At 40.1% G+C, this 16,059-nt stretch overlaps 1 protein-coding gene and 1 long non-coding RNA gene across 6 annotated transcripts in view; both read left to right on the top strand.

The window, feature by feature from the left end:
* wu:fj29h11 (uncharacterized) overlaps window positions 1-16,059 on the top strand; it is a 68,908-nt gene that overhangs the window by 21,715 nt on the left and 31,134 nt on the right. For all 5 annotated transcript variants that reach the window (XM_023272845.3, XM_023272847.3, XM_055004709.1 and 2 more), the window contains 12 exons: window positions 131-257; window positions 368-590; window positions 692-839; window positions 1,502-1,679; window positions 1,883-2,060; window positions 6,857-6,983; window positions 7,136-7,255; window positions 7,817-7,967; window positions 8,049-8,161; window positions 9,144-9,294; window positions 9,395-9,643; window positions 13,964-14,176. In XM_023272845.3, the coding sequence (XP_023128613.2) occupies window positions 131-257; window positions 368-590; window positions 692-839; window positions 1,502-1,679; window positions 1,883-2,060; window positions 6,857-6,983; window positions 7,136-7,255; window positions 7,817-7,967; window positions 8,049-8,161; window positions 9,144-9,294; window positions 9,395-9,643; window positions 13,964-14,176 (1,978 nt within the window). The remainder of the gene's footprint in view (window positions 1-130; window positions 258-367; window positions 591-691; window positions 840-1,501; window positions 1,680-1,882; window positions 2,061-6,856; window positions 6,984-7,135; window positions 7,256-7,816; window positions 7,968-8,048; window positions 8,162-9,143; window positions 9,295-9,394; window positions 9,644-13,963; window positions 14,177-16,059) is intronic.
* On the top strand, window positions 9,656-12,466 carry LOC118470464 (uncharacterized). Its single transcript, XR_004847540.2, has 3 exons — window positions 9,656-11,039; window positions 11,744-11,849; window positions 12,011-12,466. It is a non-coding gene; the product is annotated as an uncharacterized LOC118470464 (long non-coding RNA).

Below are 16,059 nucleotides of genomic sequence, written 5' to 3' on the forward strand. Positions count from 1 at the left end.
AAATATGGAAGAGTCAAATTTACATAGGCGAATCTGTCATATAGCTGTAAGTGTGTAGCAGTAAATTAACTGATATTTTTCTTTGTTTTGGTTATCAAACTTGTCTTTTAATTTACTTTTGTGACTTCAGTCTAATTTGATAGACTCTGAGAGCAGCAGTCTGTCAGCTCTCAATATGAGTGAAGACGAGTATCTTGAGGACAACGGGATGAACAGCAGCGTTGCTTCATTCCAGCTTAACCACAGCCTACAACAAGGTGATCGAAAGAAGTACTCTACAACAGCAATTGTAACTTTAATGTGAATCGAGGGCTCTACTTACTTCCTTTTTTTTTCTATTTTTTGATTACTAATTGTTTTCTTTTAGTCAATGGTCATCAAGGCGTTGAGATTGAGGAAGAAGAAGATGATGAGGAGCTGTATGAGTGGGCTCCACTTTACAATGGAGAATTATCAGACGTGAACAGTGAAACTGAGGGAGGACAGGTTGAGCAACAACTTGAAAAGTCTGACATGGATGAAAAGGATGCTGCCAGCTGCCAGTCAGAGACTGCATACCAGTACCAAAAAAACATAATTGAAGAAATAAGGTTTGTCAAATTGAATTGTATTTACTCTGTCAATTTAAGTGTCATAATTTGTCCAGCCTGGTAACCCATACAAGAAAAGCTAAGCTGCCACTCTTTTACAGGAAAAGTGAGTTTGGCATCGGAGTGGAATTGACCGCTGAAGGGCAGAAGCTGATGCAGGTCCACCAGGAGAGACTGGGCCGCAGCCTAGACCGCCTCTCTACTGAACTCTACAGCAAAGACACACACTTTGTCCTGGAACTCATTCAGGTGGGTTCTAATTCAGTCACACCCCTAAAGGTGGAGCTCAAATCATAAAAACTTCATAGGACCTAATGCTACTTAGCACTAAAGAAGACATAACATTTTTTTTTATGTTTTGCTCCTTTATATTATGATCAAGTTTGATTGAAATTCTGTGAAAGAATAAAGTCACTTTATTCTTAATAACCAATCACACCCTGGCTGGTTATCGGAGCCCTTTTTTTTTTTTTTTAAAAGTTATTTTTTGGCCATTTTTTGGGGGCTTTATTTGACAGGTTAAGTTGAGGGGCAGACAGGAAAGTAGGGGAGAGGAATGAGGAGGGGGAGACCTGTAGCAAAGGGCCGTGAACTGGAATCGAACCCAAGTCGCTGCATGGAGGAATCTAGCCCCTGATGATGGGTCGCCCGCTCAACCAGTTGAGTTGTCTGGGCGCCCCATTCAGCGCATTTTTCATTATTGGTATCGTTATCTCCTTAGGATCAAGTATAAATATTGAAAAGAAGCATATGTGAAACATAAAAAAGAATTGAACTTGATTACTAATGATCCCTATTGGCCCTGAAACAGCAACACTGGTTGACTGACCCCTAATTTTGGTTTCCTTCAGAGTTTGTCTTTCATCTTAAATATTTCTGACTGCTTTTTTTTCTGTTTTTAATATTTTCAGAATGCTGATGACAATAGTTATCCATCAGAAGCTGGTGTTGTTCCAGCGCTTGCCTTTGTGGTGGAGAGAGACTGCATCACCGTCCTCAACAATGAGACTGGCTTCCAGAAGGAAAACATCAAGGCCATCTGTGATGTGGGCCGCAGCACCAAGGGCAAACATAAATATGGATACATTGGTAACTATGTGCATGATGTCTCAAATAATTGCATTTGCTTCATTAGAGGCAGGTCAATAAACTATTGCTTAATATCATTAAATACCATGAGGTGTTTTGTACAATGTTTTTCTTTTCCTTTTATATGGACTCCTTTGAGTATGTGTGAAGCTTGAGCCATCAGCATGGTGCCTTAATACTTCTTGTTTCACTACTTGTTATAGGACAAAAAGGGATTGGCTTCAAGTCGGTGTTTAAGGTCACAGACTGTCCTGAGATTCACTCCAATGGCTTCCACTTGCGCTTCAACAAGACCTGTGGGCCCATGGGATACATCCTGCCCCACTGGACTGAAGATGAGAGGCCTCTGGACACACAGCTGAAAGACATAAATCACCACAGGTTGGACAACTGATTGAGACAAAATAGGCCTTTTTCACAGCAGACATTTTGACTTAACAGTTGTCCAACATGCACAGTCCCAGGACCCTTAAACTGAATCAGCTAACTGAAATTCATGCATTATAAATGTCAATATGTGGTCTGTGAAAAAAGGCTTGTTTTATTAATGACACCATCATATTTTAAGTTTGAGGCCAAAGCTACTGATGCTTATTCCCTTTTGGGACTTCATTTGGGATTGAAACCCCTTAATCCTAAACGAAAGTTCTCTGTTTAACCCGTTGCACTGCCATATTCCTATTTTTACGGTGTTCTGCTCTGGGTGAAGCCTGTGACCATCTAAAATGTCTTGTCATTGATGCGGGTGCAGAAGTCTAGTTTCCTCTCAGAACACTTGAATTAGAATATGCTGAAAGGTTAGTATTGTCACGGATCTCGTGGAATTGAACCCAGAGTGCAGACACATAGACTAGGCGGAACAGGTCAAGTGAACCAAGGATGTTTATTGGTTACTTTAAACCAATAAACATCCTTGCCCGGGCGAGCAGGCAGGGAGGCAGGCGTAGCGGACGCTACGATCTGGCACCAAGAGGAGAGGCTGGCCTGCCTTTATCCGCGGCTGATTAGTGATCAGCCACAGCTGCCGTTACTCCGCCGCTGTGTGCCACAATCCAATAATACCGCTGTGGCCAGGGGCGCAGTAAGGAGGGGGAAGGCACCAGGAATGAGCAGAGAAAGAGAGGAGAGGGAGAAAGGAAAGGAGGAGAGAAGCAAGAATGAGAGGAGGAAAAAGGGAGGGCAAGAGACAGAGCCAGCGAGACAGGAGAAGAAAGCAGGAAGAGAAGCCAGGCCAGGCTGTGACAAGTATAGAATTTTTACGCATTGACACCAAAAAACACAAGCTTTAATTATTACACTCCTTGACAAAAAATTACATTACAAACTACAGCTTAAATCACTCTGCATTTCTATTCTGGGTTCCAACACCATGACTACCAAATCATGGCGCCAGGGACTGTCACCAACCAGAAAAAACAATGTTTCAAATTTGCTGCTGTGGTTTGGCCTCTGATTGCATTTTAACCTTGCCACGTTCTCTGCAACACCAAACTGACTGGCAAAACACAATATCTCTAAAATGAAAGTAAAATTATTAAACTGTTACCCTAACATAAACTTTCTAGGACTCTTATCATTACAGTATTATGAATAATCCTATATTTGTATGTTTAAAGGCGTTCCAAATTTGAAATGAAATCCAAAACAAATAACTCTTGGGACATTTTCTATTCCACTACCTAAAGAAATAGAGAGATTCATTTTGACTAGGGCTGCAGCTATCGATTATTTTAGTTATGAAATATTCTAGCGAGTATTCTGGCGATTAATCAAATAATTGGATTCCCCCTTCCCATGCATGTTACAACATCAAAAGTGGAAGTGAACACACTGTGCAACAGAAATAACCGTCTTTGTGGAACATGGGCGGACATCTGGGGTGTACTGTGCATACATAGTATAATACAGGGGTATTCTGCATATATGGTATAGTACAGGGGTATTCAACAAAAACTAAAGCCATGGGAACCTCACATGTATTTAGTTGGTGATGCAGATATCCAATAAATATGTTTTTATTAGTGCTGTCAAACGATTGAAATTTGTAATCAAATTAATCACAGGGTTGCAGTGGATTAATTTCAATTAACCACGATTAAAAATCATTCACTTTTAGTCTATGTCTATATCTATATATATATCTATAGTCTATATATATATATATATATATACACACACATACACACACACACACACACACACACACACATATATAGCATTCACATTTCCCACCGAGATGGCCAACGTGCTGTGCAGCGCCGTCCATTTCGAGTTGCTTGGTTCTGCCACTACCGGGTCAACTGCCCATTTGTGCATGTGCAGCGGCATGCATGACCATAAGGCTACTTGGATAAACTGGACGAAATGCGTTGCCAAAACAATCATCAGATTAATCATGATTAGGGTTGTCACGATTTCAATTTTTTGAGCCACGATTATTGTGGAAGGAAATATTTCGATTTTACGATTATTCACGATTATCGACATTATGAAAGAAAAAAACCCAGTGTTTGTATTTAAATAAACTCTTTAATAATACTTAAACTTTTAAACATTTACTGTTCTTATAAAATAAAATAAATTGTTCCAACACGTCTTTGTAGTAAATAAAAGTGCAAATTGCATTACAAAACAGTCATTAACTTGAGGAACTTAAAGACTTCTTTAGCTGCCATCATTAAAACAAAATAAAATTATAAGATTGGCATTAAAAACTGTGCTGTTTTCTCTATAATATTAATAATAATTAGGGATGTGCCGATCAGGTTTTTTGCTGCTGATCACCGATACCGATCATCCTTGAATGCCGATTACCGATACTGATCACATGGATTTGATTTAAATGCTCTATTTATATATGAGTGCTGCTGCTTATATGATGTAGGAAAAAAATGAGCAAATACTGCCTTAATTTAGACAAAAATATGCTTACAAAAACTGGCAGGCACATTACAGCAACTATTCAGTCTGGGAATCTTGTAAATGATGTATAATTACTACTTATTTATGTTCAATATGTATTTATTGGTTCTAGTGAAGTGTCTCTTTGAGACTTTTATGTATTATGGAATGTTGCAATTTAATGTATGGTTGATAACGTAGTGTTTACTTTGTAAATCAAACAAAACAAAAAGACATAAAAAGAATACATTTAAAGATTCTAAAAACACTTCATTTTAAGCTTTAAATAATCCTCCACAATTTTAGACAATATAACTACAGAAAAAAGGATAAATGGGAGTCTTATGTATTTTTACTAAAACGTTTATATAAACAATTCACCACTAATTTTACAACAATTAATCAAAACACCCGGATCATTTCCCAGGGAAAACTCTAGAGTCTGACAGGAGGTCCAGGCAGACAGACAGCCTCCCTGTCCTGGAGGTTACTGTCTCCTCCACTACCACTCTCAGCGGGCAGCGGGGCTTCCCGGACCACACTCCCTGCTGAGGGGACCGGGCCGACAGCATCTTCGGAGGAGGGCACGGGCTTCCGGAGCCAAAACAACCGGCGGGTCTGGAGCTCCGGTTCCCTCCTGCGCTCCCATTCCCCACCCGCCGCGGCCCGCCGCCTTCCCCTCGCCTGCAGACGCAGGAAAGCAGCCCGGCTGCGACGGGCGGGGAACGGGAGCGCAGGAGGTAACCGGAGCTCCCGACCCGCCGGTTGTTTTGGCTCCGGGAGGGAACTCGGGGCACGGGGGTCCTCGGGGCGGCCCGGCCGCCGGACCGCTGACTTCGGAACCGACAGTTACCGCGCGTGCGGCGGACAGTCCCATCTTGGCAACCTCATTGCGCACAGCGGCCACAATATTAGGGACACTTCGAGTAAAGAATCTGTCATAACTGATCATATAATTGTCTCTCTCTCTCTCTCTCTGTGTGTGTGTGTGTGTGTGTGTGTGTGTGTGTGTGTGTGTGTGTGTGTATGTGTGCGCGCGCAGTGATGCCGATTAGACAGGAGCGCGCGCACAGGCCAAGGAGCCACTCTCTCCACTCTCCACTCAGCGCAGCTCACGCTTCTTGCATTGCACCTCTCGCGAGGCTTTTCTACGGATAATCGTGGTTGTGAAAAATGTGACGAATATCTATTTATAATCGTGGTTATTGTAAAACCGATTAACCTTGACAACCCTAATCATGATGATGGATTAATCCGCGTTAACGCTTTAATTTTGACAGCCCTAGTTTTTATGCTTGGTCCGTTTAAACTGCTGGTAATGGAGCTGATAGAACACAAATACGAAAAGTGATTAGTTTATTAGTATTTAATACAGAGAATATTCAATCGGTAACATTAGATTCACTTTGATAAGTGTCAAATTGAAGTGATTTCCTTCATTATGAGACAGTATCAGACCTACATGCACTTCAATACAATATCATGTTTGGATAGAGTTATTGTGCTGCTGTCTGTTAGAAATAATCAGCTGCATTGATCGATAAAATAAAGACATTACACACATTTAACAGTTTTCTACCAGCACTCCTATGTCACATAATTTCCAGTAGCAGCTTTGTATCATCATAAATTTTCGTGTTCCTCAATGTTCTCCATTAAAACAACTGTTCACGATTGGTTCATTATGTACATAAAACAGGTCAAATGATGCGTTAAACGCTCCTGTTTGTGTGGACAAGTTTGAAACAGGAAGTCTGAGTTAACATAGAAAGTTGATACCACCTTCATCCCTGTTAACTCTGACTGAGGTTTTAGTTTTTGTCGAGCCGACCTACACAAAGAAAGTCTGACTGTCGAACTGGCTTCGTAGTTCAGTCCTCTGATCTGCTAATTGCCATAAACATGAGAAAGCTGCACCGGATAAAATAGAAGCGTCCCATCGAATTTAAAATCCTCTCATAATTTATTGGTTATAGGTTTGGGTCTGCCAGTTAGTGGCCTGGGGTCTAGTATGTAGTGGATTAAATGAAGCCTCGTTTCAGAGCATTTTGCCTTGAGGAATTTTAGTAATCAAATTACTCAAATAACTCGAAGAATCTTTTCAACCATAATTTTGACAATGTATTACTAGCTGCTGCCGCCATTTTTGGCCTTTTCCATTTTCACCCACCTCTGGGGTTGGTTTTAGCTGTGGTTTCTTTAGGCTTGGGTAGCATTAACTGTGTTAATAGTGTGTTGATCATGTTTGACCCACAGTGCATTTCTTCTCTTAACAGCTGGACCACTAAAATCAGCCTTCCTCTGCGTTCTGAAAACCGTCTGACCAGAAACCTGTTTAATGACGTGCACCCGTCGCTGCTGCTCTTCCTGCACCGCCTACGCTCCATCACCATCTATAATCAGGTAAGCCATTTTTTCCTACCAAAGAAATAAACAAGTGTACATGTATTTTTGCACTCCATGTGAGATGTGAGATGTGTGAAATAAACCACCCTTATAGGATTTAGTAAAAATTCTTTCCTAATTCTCTCTCCTGTACTGCTTTCTGTCAACAGAGTGAGAAACGTCATGTGACAATGACTCGTAAAGACCTCAGTCACAGTGTGCTGGAGGTGGAGCACACAGAGGGCATCGAGCGCTGGCTAGTGGTCAAAACCACACTGAAGCCCAAGAAGGTGATGCACACAAATGAAATCCCATTTCATTCTGCTGCTTTGCTTTCAGATACTCGTATCGTATTTGGGTTTCAAAACAAGTTAGCATCTGTTTGTGCACTCAGTTCCTCCTGGGGCATAAATAAAATCCACTGGAGCTTTGCGTTTCTCTGACATGCTCGCAGTTTTTGGGCTTCATAAGTGTCATTTGTTCTGCTTCTCAAAGGTCTTCCTTTGTGAAAACTCATTCATTAATCAGAGTTTTCACACACACAAGCACATAAAGGCCACCAAACTAATTTTAATGATCTGTCAGCCTGAAACAACTCCATAATCCCTGCTACTCTTTCTTTCCTAGCTGTTCTTCTTCTATTTCCCATAGGCAGCCACCCGTTACCTGCTGTTAGGTTATGTAAGAGAAAGAACAAAGCTGAGTGAAGGAAAAATTCCTTGCAGTTTTTGTACATTCTGTGCTCTAGTTTTCCATCAGCATCACTGTTCATTTAGCAGACACCAAGATCCATTTCTCTAAAACATCATCCTGTTTGTGAACTGTTGCGTCTGTTGTGACATTGATTTCAGATCAAAGAGGATGTTGAGTCGACCGAGCTCGCTCTGGCTTTCCAGCTTGGCAGCGACATCACAGGAGGTGACATTGTATGCCAGCCTCAGAAGCAACCTGTGTTTGCTTACCTGCCCCTTCGCAGTTTTGGTTTTCGTTTCATCATCCAAGGTGAGAGCAGTTTATTTATGAACACATTTTGTTTGTTAAAGAAAAAGTTGTGTCACTAATTGATGCCCATTTCTCCTCTAGGTGACTTTGACATTCCTTCATCTCGTGAAGATGTTGACCGAGATAGCTCCTGGAACCAGTGGCTAAGAGCTGAAATACCACAGCTCTTCCTCCAGGCCATGGACGTCTTCACTGTAAGTCAAAATTGCAGAGCTGTACAGAAAAAATGCAACTAAGAGATGAGATGCTTAATGATTCTTGCAAAGAATGCAGATTATTTAATTAAATAATCTCTGGGCTTTTTACGTAGACCTTCTGACAGTTAACCCTTGAATGAAGTGGGGAGGAAAGGCTTCCAACTATTTCTAACAAGCTTTTTGTTCACTAATGCATTTCTGTGGTTTGTATTATGTTGTTTTTTTAAGCAATGGAAAATTAACATTCATAAACCTCAATATGTCCCACAGTTGTTTAAAATGAAAGATTTAACAGAAATTGGAGTTATACCTTCTGAACCACTGAAACGTTTTAAAGCCCTTGTAAAATTATGTTTTCTCAGGGTTTTTTTCTGTTTTTGCTTTTCATCCATGGCATACATGAGTCATGTTGAAATTATAATTAAGATGAAAAATCAAAATGACTTCATCTTTTTTCCTGAACCATACCTTTGTCAAACCAGAAAAAAAACTAACTTTTGGTAATTTTTTTTGGTTTTATATTTCAAATTAACAGCCACATGACCCCAAGGTTGAAGAAAAAATGCATTGTAACAATATGATAAATGTTATTCACTTCACCTGTCAGTAGTTTTGATGTTATGTCTGATTAATGTACTTTTTAGGAACTTTTTCTATGCAGTATTTAGAGAGTAAGTGACTGAAAATGTGTAAATAGAAATGACTAAAAGGTATGTATAATGTTTAGTTAGTGAATGAAACTGTAATGTCAGAGATGTTTTTATTAAATATATATATATATATATATATATATATATATATATATATATAAAAGGGAAGAATTGAAATACAGTCCTACCGTTGATATAAGCCTGGTTCAAACAATGGCCTGATTGACTTTGTAGCTGACGTAAATGAAAAATGTGCATCAGCCACAGGACATCCAAAACATGAAAGAGTAATATCGTTTGTCTTTTGTCACTTCTTTTCCTTGTTCCAGGACCACCCAGAGTTCAAGGGGCTGAAGGGCCTTTGCCAGTTTCTGCAGTTTACTCCCCTGCCTGACGAGGTGCTGGACTTCTTCAAGCCTGTTGCTAGCCAGATCATTCAGCTGCTCAAGGGCAAAGCCTTCCTGCCTACACTCAGCTCAGGTATTCCCTACACCTGCAGGCTGTGCAAATGAAACCCTTAAAAACTCATGAGAATTTGAAAACAGTGTCTAAATGTTCTACTCAATGCTGTTTTTCCCAGATGGTAAGGTTGTGTACAAGCTGCCGTCTCAAGTGGCCGTCTGTCGGGATGCTGTGATCCATGATGTGATTGGTGGAGATGAGCTGGAAAGGCACCTGTCTCTGTCCTATCTCCATCCGGGTTTGAGCCCTGCCCCACCCGCCTCCCTGCTCACTCACCTGGGAGTCCGATATCTGCGGGGATCAGATGTTACCACGGTAACCACAGCCATGGCCAAGGAGCTGATGAGAGTGGAGGGTATCCATTCAGGTGTGTACAAACTAGTGATTACAGCTCTGCTAAAATGAAGTGCTCTTGCATGTGTTCCATGTAAAAAAATACAGCAGCTTTTAAGTAGGGATACATGTAGTCGCATAAAGACGACATTTTCGGTAATTTTGTATGATTGCATGTAGCCTGTCATATTTCAATCATGATGACTGTGGGATTATGACTGTGAGCAGAAAAGTGGGGAAATTAATGATGACAACATAAATGTCTTTAATGCAGTTTGAGTAGTTTTGACTTTATTTTTACAATATTTGGAGTATTTTGTTGCATCGAAAAACATGCCAACACAAGTATGGTAACTGTGAAACATCTACTAATGAATTTGCTACTGTAATTTGCTTCATCGATAATCTCATTCACATACCTACTTATGTTTGAAGCACTCCCTCTGGTTTTTAAACAATAGGTACTACACTTTTTTTAGGAAACATATACATATCTTTGTTTATTTTTTCTATTGTGTGTGCATTCATTAGAAACAAACAGCTATTTACATATATGCATGTTTGCTCTGTAGTCTGACTGACCAGATGTAGACTGTGGGTGTAAGCCATCGTATGGTCCCCTTCTATAATATTTTCAAAATGCGCTTTCAATATGGCAAACAATAACACCCTCAGAGCTGCAGCCTCCATGCTGATAACAGCAGCTTTTGATTGACTGATGTAAGATTTGTATTATAGAGTAAAGCAGATATGCTTGTGTCTTTCAAGTTAACGTTCATAACCTCCTTTTCGATGGAGCTGGTTCCCCTTCGAGTTCGGAGCCAGTGCCTGACTTAGCACCAGTTCTTTGTGTTTCCATCAGCTGAGCACCGGCTACAGGCTCCAAAAACTGGTGTTTTTCAGGCACCAACTCTTTGCTGGGCCAGAGTTGAGAACCGAGTACGTCACAGGCTGGGGGCGGGGTTACGGTGACCGACGATCAACGGTGAAAACACAGTTTTAATCAGCAGAGCGAGTAGTAGTAGTAGTAGTGTTTAGTGTTTGTGTTTTGAAAACCGGTAAATATAGATGCCAAATCCAAGCAGCAGCGGTCTGAGGAGGAGACCCAATGCTTCCTAGCACTGTGGTCTTCATATGAAATTCAGTTGAAGTTAGAGGGAGCCTCTTGGACCACGCTGGTGTTCGAAACGATCCAGCAGGAGATGGCTGCAGCCGGTACGAGTGGAGCCTCAACTAACTCCTCAACAAACTTAAAAAGCTCAAAAATGACTACACGGACCAGAAAAGGGAGGTGGAACGCAGCAGTTGTCGGCCAAAAAGAGCCCCCATTTTGACCGGCTGCATTCCGTGATTTCCAACCGCGGCCCTGAACGCCACAGCCGTGCTGGAGTTGATGCACTCCACCGTACAGACCACCGATCCTGATCCTGGTAAGTTTTATTTCTCAAACATCCTGCTGTTAGCCTATTATGAATACGCCAGCTACAATAGTCCCACATCAATATTGGGAACGTTACGCCAGCTAACGTGGTCTGGACACAGGATCAGTGATCAGAGGTTGACTATTGTTTGCCAACCAGTTAGCTGCTGCTAAGCTAACAAGCTATGAAACAAGGTGTTATAAAAGCTGACAAAAGCAGCACCAATATTTCATTACAAGACCTGTATTCAAAACCTCCCACGTTGTTACACAACGGCCCATTTAATCATATTACCGAACTATATGGTAATCATTTAAATTTCCCTTGAAGAACGAATGAACTGTTTGTTAACATTATCATTAATGCCAGTCTAAAACTGATTCAAATGATCAAATTAACACAATGAAGTAAAGAGTACTGATAATGTGCAGCTATTTTTATAATTTCAAGGGAAAATGCTGATTGTTCTGTGATTTTCCAGCTTTGCAGATGTGGAAGTTCAATGTATTCATTTCGTATACACAGATTTCTTTGGTGGTTTTTAGTTGTTGCTCAAATAAAACGGGACATTTAGCACTGTTGGAAATTATTTCAGGTATTTTTTGCAACATTTTATAACATTGTATGGATAAATTAATAATTAATCAATTAATGGAGAAAATGGTTTTAATTTACAGATGCTATCAACAACATTTCTTGTTCATTTTATTTAGTTGTCGGCCTTGGATGATGAGGTCCAGTTACCAGGACCGCTACTCTGCAGCTCACCGGTCCCGTTCTGCACCTCATCCACGCCGTCCTCTCAACAGACCAGATCAAGTAAGATCTGATTAGACTGTGCAGACATCAACATAATCAATATGTTATCTTTTGGCTAATCCTAAAATCACAAAATACAACATTTACTTTACGTTAACTGTGTTCATGAATATAAAAAATAATTACTGAGAACTACTACCTTTTTGGGTGCTTTTATGCAGGAAAAGAGAAGTGGGATGCTTCTGTGGATCTGCTGCAGTATCTGGAGAGGTCAGAGGAATGGTTCTTGGAACAGATCAGAAAACACCAACCAAGAGCTGGCCACTGCCATGCTCCAGAACATCCAGAGGATGGATGGAAATTCAGACACCTTGGTTGGACTGATGGGACATGGTGTTGGTGCTGGAGCAACTGTCCCAGAAATGAACTGCATTGTCCACTATTTCTGCCTTTTCTAGAAAATAGGGCAGTGGTGGCTATAGGTCAGTGGTGGCGCAATGATTAAGTCTCTGGACTACGGATCAGAAGGTCAGAGGTTCAAGCCCCGATGTGGCCACTGTTGGGCCCTTGAGCAAGGCCCTTAACCCTTCCTGCTCCAGGAGTGCTGTACCGCGGCTGACCCGTTGCTCTCCCCCAACTGGGGAGAGATGCGAAAATCAGAATTTCCTCTTGTGGGATTAATAAGGGATAATAAAATTTAAAAAAAAAAAAAAAAAAAAATTTTTTGTAAATTCTTTTCCTTCTTGCTATTTAAGTTCACTTGTATTTTTACTCTTGCACTTTGGGTGAAGAAAAATATATTTGTGATGAAAGATGCAAGTTTTGTCTATAATCTACAGAGACTTTATTCAGTGTTCAGTGCACACTTTTGTTACACACATTTTGACAGATAATCAGTTGTGCTTTTCAAGCAGATTTCAGTCTGAAACATATCAGCAACATATGTTGTTTTTTTTACTGTCACACCAAGCTAGATAGATAAACTGCACTACTGCAGCAGATATATTATTGAAGTGTGCTTACATGATGTGTCTACATACACTGTTCACAAAAAGTTATTCAACTTTCAGGTGAAATTTATGGAAAATGTAAAAAGTTTGATATTATATCATGAAAGTAGGGCATTTCAGTGGAAGCATGCAATAGTGATTTCCTCATCTCAAACAATTTATTGAAAAAAAAGCTAGCAACAGTGGTGGGTATATCACAATAAAAATGTCTATCTCATGATAGTTTGGACAGAACAGCAGCCTTCAGCTGAAATCTGGTACAATTGTGTCCCACCAGTGGCGTGATCGCCACTGATGATGTGCCCAGACAACAGCTGACCTCTGCCTCGCAATTGGCCTTAAAACCATCCAAGAAAAAAGATAAGCATAGATACTATCATCAACTTATTGCGTTTGTTTAACCGATATGTAAAGGATGTAAACGTAGTCAAGGTTAAGTAGCTAACGCTAACACACCACTGTTAAGAATCAAAACATCTCTGATAATTACCTGTCTTCTCAAATGTAGTCGCTGTTACCTGTGACTATGATGAAGACAGGTAGCTACTAACAGTTAGATTATTTGTTTCTGGATTGTAGTGTAGGCTTGCAAAGTCAGGAACGGCACTTGCATGTTTACGGTGCACCAATGTTGCAGAACGGCTACGCATGCAGTGACGTACTGACATTTTACGGTGACGCAATGACGTTGCTCCAACTTGGGTCCTTGCCAATGGAAAAAAAAAAACGGTTCTGAGGAGGTACGAGATTTGAACCAAAAAAGCACCGGCACTTAACTAGAACCAAACTAACACCTGGTTCTCTTTGGTCGAAAAGAAGCAAGTGATCTCTTGCATGTTTTGCCCACCAGTTGAAGAAGTTTAATTTTTAACATGTTTCACAGAAACAGTTTTACCCCAAAACATTTTATAGCAGATGCACTGAATCTCCATCCTGTGTTTAACACTGCCCAAGGGGACTGCGATTGGTTTAAAGAAACACAAACACACCAGAGTGCTTTTTTAAATCTATAACAGAATGATAATGGCTACAGCCAGACCATTCTCCAGCCCTGTGTAGAGAGGTCTGGTGATATAGGACTATTTGATATGTAATTCTAACTAAATTCTGTGTGATGATATATTTCAGTATGTTTTGGACACCAACCTTTTGTTTTCATTCCAGATGGAGGTCTGCGTCAACTGGCCAGGTTGCTGGTTTGCAACTTCCGAGCTCTTGAGCATGGCTACGGAGAGGCAGATTCTGTCTTGCAAACCCTCAGAGATCTACCGATAATCCCTCTGGCTGACGGACGTGTGGTGGCACTAAATGGGGAAGGAGTGTTCTTTCCTATGGAAGAAACCAAGACCAAGAAAAGGAAAGCTCAAGCTCAGACAGGTAATTCTATAACTTCGGTAACAGTAGTGACTAATGTGGTCTATGTCCCTGTCCATTAGAAGCTTTGAAATGTAGTTGGTGATTTAATTACAATCTAAGATCTTGTTTGACTGACTCCATCTGAATAAGTCAAATATTCACATATATTTTCATTTTTTTGCACCAACAAATATTTTATTAAGGATGGACTTCTGCTTTTTATTCTTAAATGTCAATATATCAACTACCTGATCTAGCTCAGATAAAAGATGTGAATGCATTTGAATACATTTTCTGTGTTTGTGGATGTGTGTACACAGTTATAATATAACTACAGCACATTACAACTATGTAGTTTCACAGCTTGGCTCTTTATATAAGCTCTCTCCTCAAATGAATAGCTGAGACCTCAGAACACTACATTGTTGCTGCAGAGTAAGTCCCAATTTACATCAGCAATTAGAATGGAGATATGAGAACGAGACAGCTGTGTCTGTGCATTTTCTCAGTTTTTGTGTCCATAATTACTCTGCACCTGCAAAGAATGTATGAAGTGCATGTGCTGATTGCATAGTGCTATATCAACTGTGACAACAACAACAAACCAGCACAGCAGATGGAGCAAAGAAAGCAATCAGAATATATACAGTTTCACAGGTTTCCAGTTTCTAAAAATGTGATAAAGTGATGTAGATAAAGAAAAACAGATAAATATGTATCACCTTAGTGACTGTGAGAGGTGCGTATGCAACACTCTCCATCTGTGCTCATAAAGCTCAGCAGGGAAATATTTGCAAAAGCTGGAAATTATTGTGGTATTTCATAACATAAGTAAAAATAGCACATTGAATAAATTGGTACATTCAGATGAAGGCGCTGCAGTAAACAGTAATGGTAGCACAGTTTGTGTAACAGTCAAACTTTACTTTCTGATGTGTGAGCAGGTATAGAAAAGGAGTTCATGTGAAAGTCTCTGAACTTTGAAAGAATCTGCGTCACAAAATATGTCTGCTCTTAGAAATCAACACCTCACAGACACTGAGGGCAGCCAAGTAGGTGTATGACAAACTTGTATATAGTCTATGGACAAACCTGACCTCTTTCTACGAATAAGCAGATATACAGTTACTCGGGTCAGAGCTGCTCATACAAAAGGGGAGGAACGTCACTCATGTTGTGCGTCATCTCATTCAAAAACTGTACCCAAAGCAGAGGTTTAGAATGGCAAGCATGAATAATTGATTTAAATGTAAGTCACTGCAGTTTGCTGCTGGCTTTAGTAATGATGTAGTCTAAGTGGTTTGGTGTCTCTATAAGCAACTCAGAGTTTTTATGTGCTATTCTTCCTCTGCACTCTATTTCATCTGGATTCAGAGCTTCACATGAGCATCACCAATGTCTTTTATCCAAAACCAGGGCAACTGATTGATCAGATCACCCAAATATATTAAAATATTACATTCATTTCTTCATCCTTTATATTCTTCATTGTGTCTGTAAATGACTGAATTATTGATTCTATAAAACCATATCAGTGGATTTACTTGCACCTAAGCAAATGGATTAGTCAGCTTTCTGCAGCAAATGATTTCTAAAAGAATAAACCTGATCAGAATAGACAATTTGATAAAACCTAATTTCTTAATCAGTTTACATGCCGCGGGGTTTCTGACTGTCTTTTCACGTAGAAATGTGCATGACTTCAGACAAGGAAAATGTCACTGTGACAGCAGTGCAGTTGGATTAAAGAACAGATAATTGTAATAGTGAAATGTGTGTGGATTAAACTCAGAAAACTTTTAAAACAGTTTTTATCAGATTTAACTGGTGATTCTATTAATGCATTTTTTATTCCCCAGTGACTTTTGAAATTGCATTTATGGCTGTTTCTCTCTCCATTAGTT

This window comes from Amphiprion ocellaris, chromosome 18, assembly GCF_022539595.1.
Source record: "Amphiprion ocellaris isolate individual 3 ecotype Okinawa chromosome 18, ASM2253959v1, whole genome shotgun sequence".
NCBI classification, from domain to species: Eukaryota; Metazoa; Chordata; class Actinopteri; family Pomacentridae; genus Amphiprion; species Amphiprion ocellaris.